The sequence below is a fragment of the Schistocerca nitens genome, chromosome 4, assembly GCF_023898315.1.
Source record: "Schistocerca nitens isolate TAMUIC-IGC-003100 chromosome 4, iqSchNite1.1, whole genome shotgun sequence".
NCBI lineage: Eukaryota > Metazoa > Arthropoda > Insecta > Orthoptera > Acrididae > Schistocerca > Schistocerca nitens.
The window spans coordinates 576819287-576836343 of NC_064617.1; the positions used below are offsets into that span (position 1 = coordinate 576819287).

The following is a 17057-nucleotide window of genomic DNA, read 5'->3' on the forward strand; positions in this document are numbered from 1 at the left end:
TGCACAAGGATAAAAAAAATACGCGAACTGACTCTAATCAACCCTGCTAGTGGAGTAGAAGAGAGTTTGGCACCTGCAATAATTTAATTTGATACATAAGTTAAATAAACAAAGGTTTCATTAGCATAGTGAGGAATGATAGGGTTGCTCTATCGATTAACAGAATGAAAGTTCTGTTCAAAATAACAATATGATTTATTAAGCTTAAACACAGAATAGTAAAAGAAACACAGGAAATTTATAAATCATCAAATTGGCTAAAATTGGAGATTCATACAAACACTATAAAGGTGAAGTTGTCCCTAACTTAGATCCTGAGGTTTAAGACGAAGTGGTATGTGGAGCCAATTCCTTTCCACTCAAATCTCAAGAGAGACACACAGCTAACCCAATAGTAATTGCTGTTACTCGAAACTGAACACAGTTAGAAAAGGATGAACAGGCGCGCTCTGCTGAGCTCTGATTATCACCTAGGAAAAATCCCTATCTGCCGGTGCTGCGGACGTACATTACCAACAGTCTTCTTATCTCCCAGAACACGATCTGGCGTACCGCAGGCGAGGGCTGGCTGCTTCGACGTCCTCGACCGAAAGGCGACTGCCGACTACCCAGAGCACCCGTACAGGCCGAACACCGAACATTCCCGCCCCCACGACAGTGGCCGTGGTTACGTTCCAATCAGCAACTCGAAAACCGGCGGAAATTCCACTCCATTGCCGGAGCACTACCATTCCACCAATGGAGATTCTTGGCGCCAATTTCTGTGCTGATTTTGCAGAAAGTGCGGGAATTTTCCCGCCACAACTGCGTGGGTACACAAGTCATTCCCACGCCTCGCTGGTAGCCCGCCAGAAAGTGTTTTCGCAAAGTTTCTCTGAAGTAACGGAACCTCTAGCCCAGCCGCTACTTCACACCCCAGCGGGCGTGTCTCTTGACAATGTCGGCGTCTGAAAAGCATTCACTCGACTGCCTCACACACGTCGGCTTAACTCTCTCCCGTTCCACAGAGCCCGCCTGTCACCGGCCCACCCGGGTGACGAGAGACGCTGCGTGGGAAGTACGCGTGTTAAGGAAAAGCAACCCTCCACCGCATGCAACTAGAGAGGAGAATCGTAAGATAGAAATATGAGAGGGGGCTCATGCCACCTCTCAACACACACAACAACATCGCGATGTACAATGAGTGAAATAGCCGACTCAAATAACTTGACCGATAGTACTCAGTATAATAATGACAGTTCCCCATTTACAGACAATCAGTGCGTACCGACCACTTGTAATGATTTTTATCCTAGTGATGAACAAACGAATTCGATTGTCCTCTGTTAATTTAACGACAATTGATGACGCGGGGCGTTCTGTTGCAATGAGCGCTTCCCAGCTTGACACACCCGGTTTGCAGGATTTACGTGACGAACAGACAAATTTTTCTAATGAAAATGAACAGTGTACTCAAAGTACGTCAGATTTATTTAATTCCGGTTTAGGGACTAACAGTGCACATCCCATTGGCAAACATTTTCAAGAATCACAAAATGACCGAATGGATACACAAAATGCGACAAAAGCAGATACACCATCAAACTGCACAGATAATAGAGTAGGTAATATTGGCTTGGATCAAATTATGGCAATATTGCTACAACAAAATCAAGATTCCAAATAATCGAAAAAAGAACAAAACGACAACTTTAAACAACTACTTAACGAACATTCCAAACAACAGAATGATAGACAAGAGGAAAACCACAAACAACTTAGTGAACAGAACAAACAACTTAATGAAAATTTCAAACAACTTAATGAAAAACAAGACAACCTTAATGAAAATTTCAAACAACTTAGTGAACAGAACAAACAACTTAATGAAAAACTAGACAACAATTCCAGACAGCTTAGTGAACAGATTGCAGCTGTTGCGGCGCAGTGTCATGATACTAAAGAACAGTTACGTGAGAAAATTGAGGCTTGTGCTAGGAAAAGTAGTGAAGAAATTAGATCTGTTGCTCAAGAATTAAGGAATACGCAAGCAACTGCAACAGAAACACTTACAGACGAAATTAGTGGAGTCGCTAAACAATGCTCTGAAAACACAACACAGTTACGCGACGAATTTAAATTAATGACAGCAGAACTTTCGCGCACACTGGATGCAAGAGTAGACGCGAAATTTGTCCAACAGAACAGTCAAACTGACGAACGTTTTAATCATCACCTGCAAAACAGTGAAACGCGTTTCCGTAAATTTATACAGGAACAGAATAAAGTAAAGCGACAAGTTATGGAAACAATTACCGCACAGAGACAGGAAGATAGACGCAAATTGTTTACGAAAGCAAAAACATACGTAGACAACAATATTGCTACTGTATCAGACGAAATTAATACAATCAAACAGTTGAACATCGAGCTGCGTGATGAAATTTCCGATCTTAAATCAAAAACAGATACACACACAATAGATTTTCAAACAGTGACCGACAGACTCGAACAATTAGAACTAACACAGGATTCCGATGTCATCAAAGCTGACGTTAAAAAACTGAACGAAACCACACGTAAAATACAAAAACAAATTAATGCTTCTGACACTAAAAACGATGATCAGGTAAAAATAATGACTGAAAAAATATGATGAATTGGCCAGTCGTATTGACGTTATTGAAAGTAATAATGACAGAAAATCAGACGATACTTCGCCGATTTCGTTTAATCAAACACCTGAATTCCAAAATTTACAGCAGACGATCAGTGAGATAGAATCGTCTAATAATACATTACGTAGAAAATTGTCATCTTTATAGCAAGAGGTAACAGAGATGAAAAATGTTTCAGCGTTTCATTCATCACAGCATACGGCACATTCCGAACATTTGTCACACTCACACAGGCAGTGTAACTTAAGTAATTTACAGAGACTACGCGACTTAAAATCCGAAGTGACACAGACAAACAGATTCTTATGTAATCGTGAACCTGTTCACACATTCAGTGACGAGAACGTTGATTATAAGCAATTTGTATCTGTAAAAAAAATTAAGGTATTTGAAAATGACAGAGCACAGGTACACGCATTGAACTGGATACGTCGATTTATTTTTGTACTTTCACCAGCGTGGCCTGTAGTGCAGAAACTACAATTAGCATAGATACAGCAATTTGTTTTTAAATTTTCACCAGCATTGCCTGAAACGCAAAAGCTAAAATTTATTTGCAGCGCGTAATAGACCTCAGGGGATTCATTACGCTTTAATGAGTATGTGCCGTAGCGTGCACAGGGCCCCGAGCTGTAGTAGTGCTGTTTCATCTTTAGTTTTCTGCACTGCTGCCTTCTCTTCCGTGCAATGCTGGCCTATATATATATATATTTTTTTTTTGGATTCTTGGAAGCAATGATAATGCATTGGAAAAATTCTTTAAATTGAAATGAATACTTTTCTTTAAAAGAGTTACTTTATAAAAAATTATTATTGGGGCATTTTTTCTGAACAAATTAAATTACAATTAACATACATTATTAATTATGCGCAAGGCTGCTTCTTTACCTTCTACACCAATACTCATCCTCCAGAGTCCTGACCAGAGTCGCGAGCAGAGCACACTGCCGACGCATGCCGACTCCCGCAGACTACTACCGTCCACTCGCTACTAAAGCCGACCGACTGCTACTGTATCCGACTGACTACAACTGCAGACTCGCGCAGACTAGCGCAGACTCGCGACAAGCAACAACTAACAATAAACTACTCTCTGGTCAGAGATTCTGTCATGCCTCGCCCATCGCCGGCGAAGCATACCCCTTACAAAGGGAATGTTGACAGACTTGGTAATTGTAGTAATTTTTCCTCAAAAGATGATTGAATTTACGAAGTTATGAGCGCTAACATGTGCTACCGTCCATCATAATAGTGCCCTTCCTGGTCGTTAATCGTTAACTAAATGCTCTTCACTTCACAGCGTAAGGAAAGTGCTTCGTTTTCGGGTATACGTTAATTAATTTGTGAAAATTTTACTGATGTTTTCTTTGTGCGTTCGTGCTGAGCGCACTTCGCGTGGGAATCAGTCGAGACCCACAAGCGATTAAATCTCAGGGATTCTCGCACCTTCAACAGTCGCAAATTATTGGTAAATCCTTTAGAAGGCTAGTCCAAATTGTCTTGTGTGGTTTATTTCAATGTTTCGCGAATTTCTCGTGTGACTATGGAACAGCCAACATTTCACACACCTGTGTATAACATCCATTTTTACAACTAACATTTCAATGTACTTGTCCATAAGTACAGTGACAGTTATTGACTATATGAAAAAAAACGTAAATTTGTGACAAACTGCGATGTGCACACATTTTAACAATATGTAGCGTCACTACAGATATTCGGATTTAATTTATGACATATTCGATATGCCTGCCATCATTGGTGATGATGTGGCACAGAGGAATAGCGAAATTCTGCATGACCCGCTGGAGTGTCGGAACGTCGATGCTGTCGATGTTCTCCTTAATAGCCGATTCCAGCCCAGCAATGGTTTTGGGATTAGTGCTGTACACCTTGTCTTTAATATAGCCCCACAAAAGGAGTCGCATGCGTTCAGTTCAGATCCGGAGAATATGGCGGCCAATCGAGGCCCATGCCAGTGGCCCAGAACCAGAATGCGGTCCTGAAAGTGCTCCTCCAGGACATCACTCTCCTGCTTCGATGTGGTCGAGCTCCATCTTGCATGAACCACACCTTGCCAAAATCACGGTCACTTTGGATAATGGTAGTGAAATCATCTTCCAAAACCTTCAAGTGCCGTTTTCTAATCGCTGTGCTGTCAATTAATATCGCACCATTATTCCTTGACTGGACATTGCACACCACACAGTCACCCGCTGAGGGTAAAGAGACTTCTCGATAGCGAAATGCGGATTCCCAGTCCCCCAGATGCGCCAGTTTTGCTTATTGACGAACCCATCCAAATGAAAGTGGGCTTCATCGCTAAACCAAACGTTGCATGCACATACTAAGTCTCATCATGCCTCGCGGCCAACCATGTAGTTTGAAAGCCATAACGCGAAACTTTCACAATTTATGACGATTTTATTTCATATAGTTCAATAATTGTGATTAACAGCAACAACTGGCATTCGTGATTTACGTGAGATGACGTAAATTGCAGGTATCGTTTTTCAATTTTTAGAGGTCTTTCTTTGTACTGCACTGGTGGCCACATGCTTCGCGCCAAACTAGGTAGCCAGTACTTGTCCCCCAGTAATTATAACTGACTGCTCACAGTCAGTGTTTTGAGCACTGCTAATGAAGGTAGTTCCCCTCTGAGAATAATTTCGCCGGTAAAAGATGATTAATCTTTGTAGTTCCATTGTGATGAGTGGCAGAGCCACATGATCTGCCACGTGTGACCATGTAAATGTGTGCTTTGTGCAGAGGCATATCGTACTCTTATAGATCACTGAACAGATGAATTATTATGAGTTGGCTCGGCAATCTTCATTAGACAAGAAGTTGTAGTGGAATTCAGGTTGTGTAAATATGACTAAATTTGATATTTAACTTAGTTTCTATGTGAGTTAGCTTTCAGTGTTGCTTGTACCAGTTCACTTTAGAATCCCCCCAAGGGAAAGTTCACAGCAGATTCAGTCTGATAAGAGTTAACATAGTGACAGATCGCATAGCCAAGTCGTAGTTGAATACAAGCCACTAACACAAAATTCCTGTCAGCTCTGTGTCCTTTATTTTATTTTATTTTATTTTATTATTTTTATTGTTATTTTATTTTTTTTTGCCTTTGAAGTATCCGAATTCGATTTCTTTTCCATGTGGGACAGTTTTCTGTAATGTTTGTGTCCATTCTAAATTCAGTTTAACCACGGTTTAAGAAGCTAAGAGGAAGAGAGCGAGTAGCTAGTCCGTATTTTCACGTTCTAGGTAAATTTTCACTTATTTGTGCTAATAAGAGCCAATGTAATCCTCTCTGATTATGATCTACATTAGTTTTCGATCAAATAATCAGTAGTTGCTGATTTCATTCGCTAAGCCTTATCATTGTGTTTTGATTTTTATTTTATCATACTAGATAGAGAGTTTTTTGCATGTCACTGAATCGTGTGTGTTGTCGGCCAAGATTTATTCCGTTGCATGCCTGCTCTCACTATTTAATAGTGTGACGACCTTAATTTAATTATAGGAGGCCAAGCAGATCCCTCTTGGGAACATTACAGTAGCTTAAATGGCGATTTCTATTTCTGTATTGAGCATAAGAGTAATTGAGACTGTGAGTTTCGTCTTTGGGAGATAAACACGATCTGCATACCGAATTACCTTAGCATTGATTTTGTCACAGAATTAAGTCCCCCTATTCTTTAGCAAGCTAAATTCCCAACGACTGACGATATTTCATTCAAATTATTTAACTGAAAAGTAAATAAACTCAAATTAGAATGCAATCTAATCGTACGACCGAACAGAACAGGCAAACCGCAAATATTTACTGTCCGTCAGTGTTGATTGTTGACAGGATCAGGGCGAGTTATCAGTTGTGCAACAATTAACTATACTGAAATATTAAAAGCTAAATCATTTACATTCTTTCACTTATTGAACTGTAAATAATGACGTATACCCTGTTGTCATTAACCATAGCAATCAGTAAGAGGTAACCAATGAGCAAAGAAGAAAGAACAGTAAGACTGATACGCAGTACACACATATTTTTCCCAATGAATATAATTAAATTGACTAACTAAATAGAGGGTATTGCTATTTAACAACTGGAAATTCGATGACGACCAATAATTTTGCAATATCACACGCATGCTGGTAGAGTAGTGGTGGTTTAGCAATGGTAAACAACACGAATACTTTTGGGCACAATCCGCTGCACTGTGACTGTCTGAGGGTGCCATGCGTTGACACAAAGTTGATGCAACACTGGTGTGACACGCCACAACTTTGATGCGAGGTCATGATGTACGCTTCACAATGTTGATGTGACGTTGAAAGCAGTGGCCCTGTATTCACATAACTATATAAGATTTTGAGAAAACAGAAAAAATGTGGAATAATACGTAAAATTTCGGAAAATTGAGAGGATATACATATTTTCCTGGGTGTGGTCTCAGCTGATGCCTCGAATGGCGAAAATCAAGCATATTTAGTTTGGTTACTAACAAATAGACTTCAAGAGATGTGACCTAATCTAATTACAATAATCCTTTATTCACGAACAGAAACATGCTTATCCTCGTCTCATTGCAGAGTGGAGCCAGCCTCGGAAGTGCTCCAGTTTAAAAGATGAAGATGAAGAATCGCATTCGCCCAGGAGGGTTTGAGTGGAGGGGGAAAGGGGGAATGGGGGTACATTTTCCCCTTGATGTCGTTAAATGTAGCACATACACATTCAAGTGGTCTCTGCGGAGAGAAGACTTGGTGGATAATCTAGATTGTAGCTCTCCCAAGTGAGTAACCTGACACTGATAACCCTTACCATTGACCTTGATCTTACACCCTCTTTATTTCGTATACTCACTGATAACCTACTGCCATCTGGGTTTTAGCCAATGTGAGTGACACACTAGGCCCTCTGTTATTACGCTCGTGTCATCCGTAAGTATGATATGTGCTTACAGTTTTTTTGAAATCTTGTTCTTTGTGGTCTCTTCCTTTTTTGAGGTCTTCCATCCACAGCCACAGTTTCATAGATAGTAAGGAGTATAAAAGTGTGTAGAAGAACGAATGGTAGTAATGTAGGAGCCAATAATCTGAGCAATAAAGAAGTCATTTTAAAATTGTTAACTATTTATTATTAGTTAAACCGATATGTAAATAAATTGCCAGTTGTTGTAGTGATCACTTAACATGCTATTAATCAAGCGAAGTGTGTTATTGCCAAATAAGGCATTATGTAGACGCAAAAGGCGGCATAGACCCCATACTGTGTATAATTTTATGGTTCTTTTTGTAGGGCAGGAAAGGATCCAATTCAGTACCGATTCCAGTGTTCCTGTTTACCAGGCGAGTTTTATACCTACTATCAAGTCTGTCAATTTGACCTCCTACTCTCTTGAATGACAGTAAGACTCGTTCCTTCCTTTACTTTCACAACATGTAAGTTCACCAAGTATTCACAATCAAAAGTAATGACAATGTGACAGAATATTCTACAGTTTTTCTTGTGACATGAACATCAATTGTGAAGCCATTTGCTCAGCACCACACGTGAAAGATTGTAAATACATTACGAAGTGCAAACCCTTACCTGCTGCGAAGAAGGTTCCTTCTTCTTTAGTAACCCCTACCAACCATGGGACAGCAGTATGGGGCGCCAGATGAACTGGATGTCTGGGGAGAAACGCGTCCTCTCCATCAGCCTCCACAACTGGCCGGAATGGCATAAGAGGAGCATACATGCCCCACTCCTGAACCGAAGACATCATCCATCATGAAACAGCTATACTTTACCAGAAAGGCCATTCATCTTACAGATATCCAACACTTTTGGGGAATAATCCACAGATAGAAAGAAAGATACATAACGCATTTTGATATGGATTCTTCATGCATCCTACCCACCTCTTGTCACTGAATTAACTAAAACTTGGAATGCATTTTTTTTCTTTTTGTTCACTTGGCTACAAAATTTCTGGAGGATATATTTCATGACTTCTTGGTAAAATCTATCTAATATTTGTCAGTCAGTTTTTTCTAATGATAGGGAATAAATATTAGTCATATATAAGCAACCAGTCATGTAACAGGGTGTTCTTTAGATCGAAATTTACGGAAAAGTAGTTAATTTACTAACTTCTTACTGATTTAAAATTTCCACATGTAACACTGTATTCAATACTCCCTTGAGAGCAAAATGTAGACCTACCAGAGAATACTATATACCATTTCTTTCTAATACCACACTTTTTGAGTACCAACTATTTGTGAATAATACATTTCAGGTTGAGAATTAAGTGCCACAAGCAGGTGCCTATACTCTCTACCTAACCCTCAAAGTGCAATTGTATGCCTATAAGAGCAGATACCAAAACAATAAAGTATATGCACCCAAGTTTGAGATATACCTTAATACTTACATATTTAATCGGTTTTTAATATGTGGCTTACAGCCACACAAATGTAATACGCATCAAACTGAACAATAAAGAAGAAATTTATCTACAGCTACAACTGTACCTTAAATGGTGAAAGGGTATTTGAGCAGTGGTGTATCTATCTACAGGCGCAGGCTGTGGCAAAAGTGACTATTCCCTTTTGACAGCAGCAAACAATAAGTACACAATGGCAGGAAATTCAAATAGTAGTGAAGATATACCACTACTGGAACGAAGGACCATTGTCCTCCACATGTAAACAATGTCATCACTTGACTTGACCTGAAGTCACACACATGCACTCTTCGAACTGTGACAATGACATTGCCTTCATAAACAAACTGCTCACTAGGCTGAGCTAATGACACTAATTATCTAAACAAAATTTCTACTTGTCATGGGCCATACAAACTGTATAGCTGACTGAATTACTATGCTTTATGATGTTGACCGCTTTCACATTTCAATAGATGCGTGAGAAATGATGGTATTTTATACTACACTTTTTGATACAGCACATTATTCCAGTTATCTTAATTAATGTAATGTATTACTTATTATCAACTTATGGCTGCCTTATATTGACATCACTCTTATCTTAATTAGTAAGAGTTTTGACCTAGAAATGATGTCAGACAGTCTGAGACTAGGGTGATATAGCATAATGGTGGCATGCAGAATATATTTAAAACCAAGTGTATTTAAAAGTGTTTGAAATAAGTAATAATTTCGGTAGTGATTTGTACTGTTGATGATTCACCAACAATATCTGTTCTCAGTCGAACCCACTACTGCCTGTTTCCTCAAACTATTAGTAAATTAAGTAAATATGTTGTTAAATTCTTGGAGTGCAGGGAGGCAATGTCGTCGTAAAATTGCACATATAATGGTCCGAGACGAATGGAGGCGGGTGACAAGGATATGGCATCCTACAACAATCCTCGCATCTGGCGCCTGAACGCCAGCACAGATGTACAGTAAAATGTCAGACTGAGAAGAGTGACATAAATGATGAAGACGACAGTATTAATGAGGAAAGAGTTGGCGCTGATCTCAGTAACGAACTGGGAATAATTAGCAGAAATCAAATTGTAGATGAAACAGATAATTAAAGTTGAAATTTGAATGTGGACATCGAAGCAGGAGCTGTAGAAACAGACAAGAATCATGTTGAGAGTGTAGGAAAGGAGGATATGTTAACGCAGTTTTTACAAGAAATGAGTGTAAATATTCAATATGTAAAAAATAAAACCAATGTTTTCTAAAAAAAGTAGATGGTAGTAAGCGAGAATTAAAGTCAGATAATCATAGATTGAGCCCAGATTTGAACAAAATGTAGGATCGAAAGGTGTTAGTTAAATATAATGACTTACATTGTTTACTTACAAATTTGATAAACGAGGTTGAAACCGACGAAACATGAAAATTCTCCTCATAATTATGACAGTACACAATATGATGAAGAGAGAGAAGATGACGTCGTGGCTGATCAGTCTCAATTAAAATTACAGCTATAGGAAGATAATCAGTCAACAGAATCGAGTGCAGTATTTGATGTTGCCGTTGTTGACCGTCAGAGGTGAAGTGATTAAAATAATTCCGACGTCAAACTGATTTCTGATATATGACAACTTCTTTACGATCTTGGAATTAACATTAACTAGCTAGATAAAATTGTAGTTGTAATGCTGAAACGGATCAGTGTTTGAAACGAGAGAATACTGATTAGTTAACACATTAGAAACCGCGATGATAACTGATATTCTGACGTAAACATTGACACTTTCGTTATGAAGGTAAAATTTAAAGTTTTATTTTCACGAAATCCGAATGAGGCGGATAATATCGGTTGTTAAGCACAGTAAACCTACGTTGTTTACTACATCACAGGAAAGTTTCGTGTGGAATATGCTACGACTTCTACAAAATTCAGAACAATATTCTCAATTGGGTATTTGGCCAAGGATCAGGAGAACAAAGCTCGTAATTTGTTAAGCTACAACGAGGGTGCCAAGGGCAGTAATTGGAACTTTACACCCATTTCTGAGAAGAAATTCAAGCGTAACAGTAACCGAAATAGATGGACAGTGTATGCTCAATTTGTGAATAAGTTTATTTTCGAGTGATAATAACTACTGATGAGTTTCAGGACTTTAATTTCTGGAAGGATTTATCCATTTTTTTATAAATGAATGTGTATTTAACATCATTACAGTGTTTTCATTTTTCAATTGGATTGTTATTTTTATGATGTTCCAGAGCCAGCTTTTGGTTTAAAGTGATACTGCAATCTGTTTCCTCTCTGTGTTTGAGAGGTGCTGGTGTGCAAAGCTATGTCACCGTGTTTCCATGAATAAAGATAACCTCCTCGTGGAGCACTGATGAGTCACAACGCGGAAGACAGCTGGCATACTTTCTGACGAGCGGAGCTCCAGTCCGTGCTGTGCAAACCTGGCGTCGCACTCTACTACCCTGTGAGGATTAGCTGAGCACTTGTCTCCCCGCAGTCTGTTTATCAACAAGGTCATACGCCGTGGAGCGACAACGCGAGCCTTCAACTTTCTGTGTAGTATGTACAGTTCTTTTCATGTTCTTTAGAAACCACAGTACCTGCGAGTACAGTGATCGTTTAAGACAAAATAGTACAACGCAAATTGTGCACATCTGGGTATTTCAAATTCTAATGTATTTATGTAGCTCCCCTCTCCCTTTCCCACTTTCTTCTTTTTTCATTCCTGCATGTATCAACTATTACCATTTCTGCATTATACTTGGGACGTTTGCCCGCATCTCGTGGTCGTGCGGTAGCGTTCTCGCTTCCCACGCCCGGGTTCCCGGGTTCGATTCCCGGCGGGGTCAGGGATTTTCTCTGCCTCGTGATGGCTGGGTGTTGTGTGCTGTCCTTAGGTTAGTTAGGTTTAAGTAGTTCTAAGTTCTAGGGGACTTATGACCACAGCAGTTGAGTCCCATAGTGCTCAGAGCCATTTGAACCACTTGGGACGTTTACATATTTTGGGTATCTACTTTATTAATGATGAGATTATTTTTAATCCGTTACTAAGCAAGAAGTTGACGTCTGTCTGCCATAATAATATAAATGAGAAAATTCAGGCTCCTTCATATCCATTTGTTAATCATAATGAAGTTTACTTAATGAGTGATGGGCTAGGTAGGATAACATGTGATGATTTACATTCTTCTGCAAAAAACAGTTATAATTAGAAAGTAGTTGATTATTTAAGACACACATTTAGTTATTTTGCTAATTAACATTCTTGAAAGTTAAAGAACACGTTACATATTTTTGCAGAAAGAGCTAGAGATTGTGCACTAAAACTGTGCTTCTTTTTTAATACTAACAAGCACATTAATTACTACTCTTCTTTGTTATGCACACTTGCTGTAAATATATATATTCTTAGCCCTGGTTTACAAACATTGTCTTGAACTATGTATGAGAAATTTTTTCGTTAATGTCACATATACTTATGCTTAGAAGCTATGTTTTCATGTGGTGCCATCCATTAAATGTAAATAGTTGAAATGCTTCTTAATTTACCATTCTGAATAAAATATCTTCAGCGAAAGTAACCGAACACTTCCGGCATATGAAATCACCACATCCTGAAAACAGCCTTGACAAAGAGGATAGAGGAGCGCAGAATGGCTCAGGGCACTATCTTGTCCTTGGAGTGGGAAAGTGCCCCTAAAAGGAGAAATCACCAAGAAACAATGATCAAAGGCATGAGGATGCAGAAGGTGATGGAAATCATTGCATTAAAGATCCGTAATGTGTATCGAGAGGACGTGTGGTCTGTAATTGAAAAAGTATAATTATGATGTCTCCACTGCCAAAGAATTCCGGAATAGTCCCCCATTTGGATCTCTGTGAAAAGACTGGCGAGGGGAAGGTGACCATGAGAGAAAGATTGAACAACAAACGAAACGATAACGTTCTACGAGTCAAGGCAAGGAATATCAGAAGACCGAGCGAGGTGGCGCAGTGGTTAGACACTGGACTCGCATTCGGGAGGACGACGGTTCAATCCCGCGTCCGGCCATCCTGATTTAGGTTTTCCGTGATTTCCCTAAATCGCTCCAGGCAAATGCCGGGATGGTTCTTTTCAAAAGGGCACGGCCGACTTCCTTCCCTAATCCGATGAGACCGATGACCTCGCTGTCTGGTCTCCTTCCCCAAACCAACCAACCAACCAACCAACCAATATCAGAAGTTTGAATGTGGTAGAGAAGCTAGAAAATCTTATAAGGGAAATTCTAAGGATCAGTCTAGATACAGTGGGCGTCACTGAAGTGAAAAGGAATGAAGACAACGGTCTCTGCTCAGACAATTATAGGGTAATATTAACAGTGGTAGAGAATGGTATAGCAGAAGTAGAGTTTGTTATGAATAGAAAGGTAGGGCAGGGAGCGAGCTACTATGAACTGGTTAGTGGTAGGGTTGTTCTCATCACAATCGACAGTAAACCAACACTGACAGCTTTAATTCAGGTATACAAACCGAAGTTTCGAGAAGAAAAAGAATAGATACAGCAAATATGTGATGACATTGAACAGGTAATTCAGTATGCATAGGGAGATGATAATCTAATACTCATAGGAGAATGAATAGGAGAGAGTTATTGAAGAATATGGGACTGGTAGTAGGAATGAGAGAGAAAGAGTTCCGGAGTATATTTCATCCAGTCATAGCGAATATTGCGTTCAAAACTCACAAGACCAGTAGGTATACCTGAAAAGGACCAGGAGATATGGGAAGATCTCATTTACACTACAACATGATCAGGCAGGGATCTCGAAATCAAATATCAGGTTGTAAGGTTTACCCAGGAGAAGTTATTGACTGGAGTCATAATTTAGCAATAATGAAGAGTGGGGTGAAGTTTAAGAGACTACTCAGGAAGAACCACTGTGCAAAGAAGTAGGATACAGAAGTGCTAACAAATAAAGAAATATACTTGAAATTCTCTGAGGCTATAAACACTGTGATAATGAATAGCTCAGCGGACAGTTCCGTTGAAGAGGAATTAACGTGTCGGCACTCACTTAAGTTGGAAAGAGAAAAGTAGGCACCAGGAAGGTAACTGTGAAGAAACTATGGGTGACAAAAGAAATACTTCAATTTATCGATGAAAGAAGGAAGTTCAAAAACGTCCAGAGAAATTTATAATTACAGAAACACAAGTGACTTTGGAATGAAATAAAATAAATAGGAAGTGCAGGGAAGCTAAGGCGAAACGGCTGCGTGAAAAATATAAGGAAAAAGGTAAAAAAATAACTGTCGGAAAGACTGTCTCAGCATACACAAAAGAGGAAAGAAGCTTTTGTGAAATTAAAAGAAAGGATGGTAACATTAAAAGCGCAATGGGAATTACACTGGTAAATGCAGAGGGGAGAGTGGGTACATGAAAGAGTACGTTGAAAGTCCCTGCGATTGTAAGGACTTGTCTGACGACGAGATGGAAGAAGAGAAACAGTAGCCAACAGGGAAGAGGTAGCGGATCCAGTACCACAATCAGATCGTAAAAGTGCTTTGGATGACTTAAGACCAAATAATGCAGAAGGGATAGGTAATATTCCACAGCAATTTCTAAAATCATCCCGTGGATGACGATCAGTTTGACTTCAGGAAAGATAAAAACACCAGAGAGGCAGTTCTGAGGTTGCGGTTGATGACTGAATTAAGACTGAAGAAAATTCAAGAGACTTTCATAGGATTTGTAGACCCGGAAAAAGCGTCCGACAACGTAAAATGCTGCGAGATGTTCGAAAGATGCGTAAGCTATAGAGGAATAATGGATGACATACAATATGTACAAAAACTAAGATGTAACAATAACAGTGAAATAACATGAACGAAGTGCTCGGATTAAAAAGGGTTTAAGGAAGGGATGTAGTCTTTCGCCACTACTGTTCAATCTGACATGAATGAAACAATGACAGAAATAAAAGAAAGATTCAAGAGTAGGATCTAAATTCGAGGTAAAAGGACGTCAGTGATAATATTCGCTGATGTCATTGCTATCCTCAGTGAAAGTGAAGAATAATTACAGAATCTGCTGAATGTAATCTACAGTCTAATGAGTATGGAATATGGAGTGAAAGTAAATCGACGAAAGGTGAAAGTAGTAAGGAGTAGCAGAAATGAGAACACCAAACTGGGGATCATGAAGTACAAGAAGTCAAGGAATTCTACTACCTAGCCAGCAAAACAACAAATGATGGACGGAGCAAGGAGGACATCAAAAGCAGTATACTACAGGCAAAAAGAGCATTCCCCGCCAAGAGAAGGTTATTAATGTCAAACATTGGCCTTAATTTGAGGCAGAAATTTCTGAAAATATGCGTTTGGAGCACAGCATTGTATGGTAGTGAAACATGGACTATGGGAAAACAGCAAGAGAAGAGAACTGAAGCATTTGTGAAGCGGTGCTACAGAAGAATGTTAACAATTTGGAGGACTTCTATGGTAAGGAGTGAGGAGGTTCTCTGCAGAATCAGGGAAGAAAGGAGGGCATGGAAGGCACTGACAAGAAGAAGGGGCGGGATGGTGAGAATCTGTTAATACGTCAGGGAATAACGTCTACGGTATTAGTGGGAGATGTAGAAGGTAAAAATGGGAGCTGTAGAGGGTAAAAACTGTAGAGGAAGACAGAGATTGGAATTTACTCAGCAAATAATTGAGGATGTATGTTGAAAGAGCTACTCTGAGATGAAGAAATTGTCTCAGGAGAGTATTTCGTGGCGGACCGCATAAAAACAACGAGAAATTTGATGAGTCCAAAGTACTGTTGTTGCCTGGTTCAAAAATGGCTCTGAGCACTATGGGACTTAACTTCTGAGGTCATCAGTCCCCATAAACTTAGAACTACTTAAACCTAACTAACCTAAGGACATCACACACATCCATGCTCGAGGCAGGATTCGAACCTGCGACCTTAGCGGTCGCGCGGTTCCAGACTGTAGCGCCTAGAACCGCTCGAGTTGCCTGGTACGAGCGCTTAGTGGCATCGAGAGAGTTCTAGACTGGCAGAGGAGTTTAGATGATTAGCAAGCCATCATTGCTCCTATGTACTTCCTAAATAGCTTTCGGTACAATTATTTGTGAAGTGTTCTGACTACTTTTAAGGTTGGAACATTGCTAACACCTAGTGTATTTAAAAGTGTTTAAAGTGAGTAATAATTTTGATAATAAAACGTACTGTTGGCAGTTTGCTAACAATAACATTTCCGAATCAAATCCGACATCGACTGCTTCCTCAAACTAACAGTAAGTGAACTAAATCGATCGTTCACTTCTCCCCAGAGGAGAGAGAAAGCGGTGTCGTGATGTAGGACACCTAGAGGTTATGTTATTGACAATTACAGACAACTTCACATGCAGAGTGCCAAAACCTGGAAAATTGCTGAAAAAAATCAGGAAAAGTACTCAATATAGGTATAGTGAGGATCAGTGACGTCAAATGGAAAGAAGACAAGGGTTTCTGGTCAGATGAGTGTAGGGTAATATCAACTTCGGCAGAAAATGGTGCAACGGGAGTAGGAGTCGTTACGAGTAGGAAGGCTGGGCAGAGAATGAGTTACAATGAACAGTTCAGTGATAAAGGCTGTTCTCATCAGAATCGACAGCAAACCAACACTGACCGTAACAGTTCAGGTATACATGCCGACGTCGCAAGCAGAGGGTGAAGAGACAGAGAAAGTATGTGAGGATATTGAACGAGTAATTCGTTATGTAAGGGGAGATGAAAATCTATTAGTCACGGGCGTTGAAATGAGGAAGGTAATAGGAGAGGGAGTAGAAGAAAGGGTTGTAGGACGAAATGGCCTTGGTAGTTGGAACGACAGAGGATAAAAACTAATTGAGAAAAACTAACTGAGTTCTGCAATTAATATACGTTATTAATAGAGAATACTCAACCAATATGTTCAGAGA

The 17057-nt window shown here is 39.6% G+C and overlaps 1 protein-coding gene across 1 annotated transcript in view; it reads right to left on the bottom strand.

Annotated features, from left to right (window-relative positions):
• Positions 1–17057, bottom strand: part of LOC126251318 (fatty acyl-CoA hydrolase precursor, medium chain-like) — a 177353-nt gene that overhangs the window by 70161 nt on the left and 90135 nt on the right. The window contains exon 6 of the mRNA XM_049951647.1: positions 8257–8416. Coding sequence (XP_049807604.1) covers positions 8257–8416 — 160 coding nt within the window. The remainder of the gene's footprint in view (positions 1–8256; positions 8417–17057) is intronic.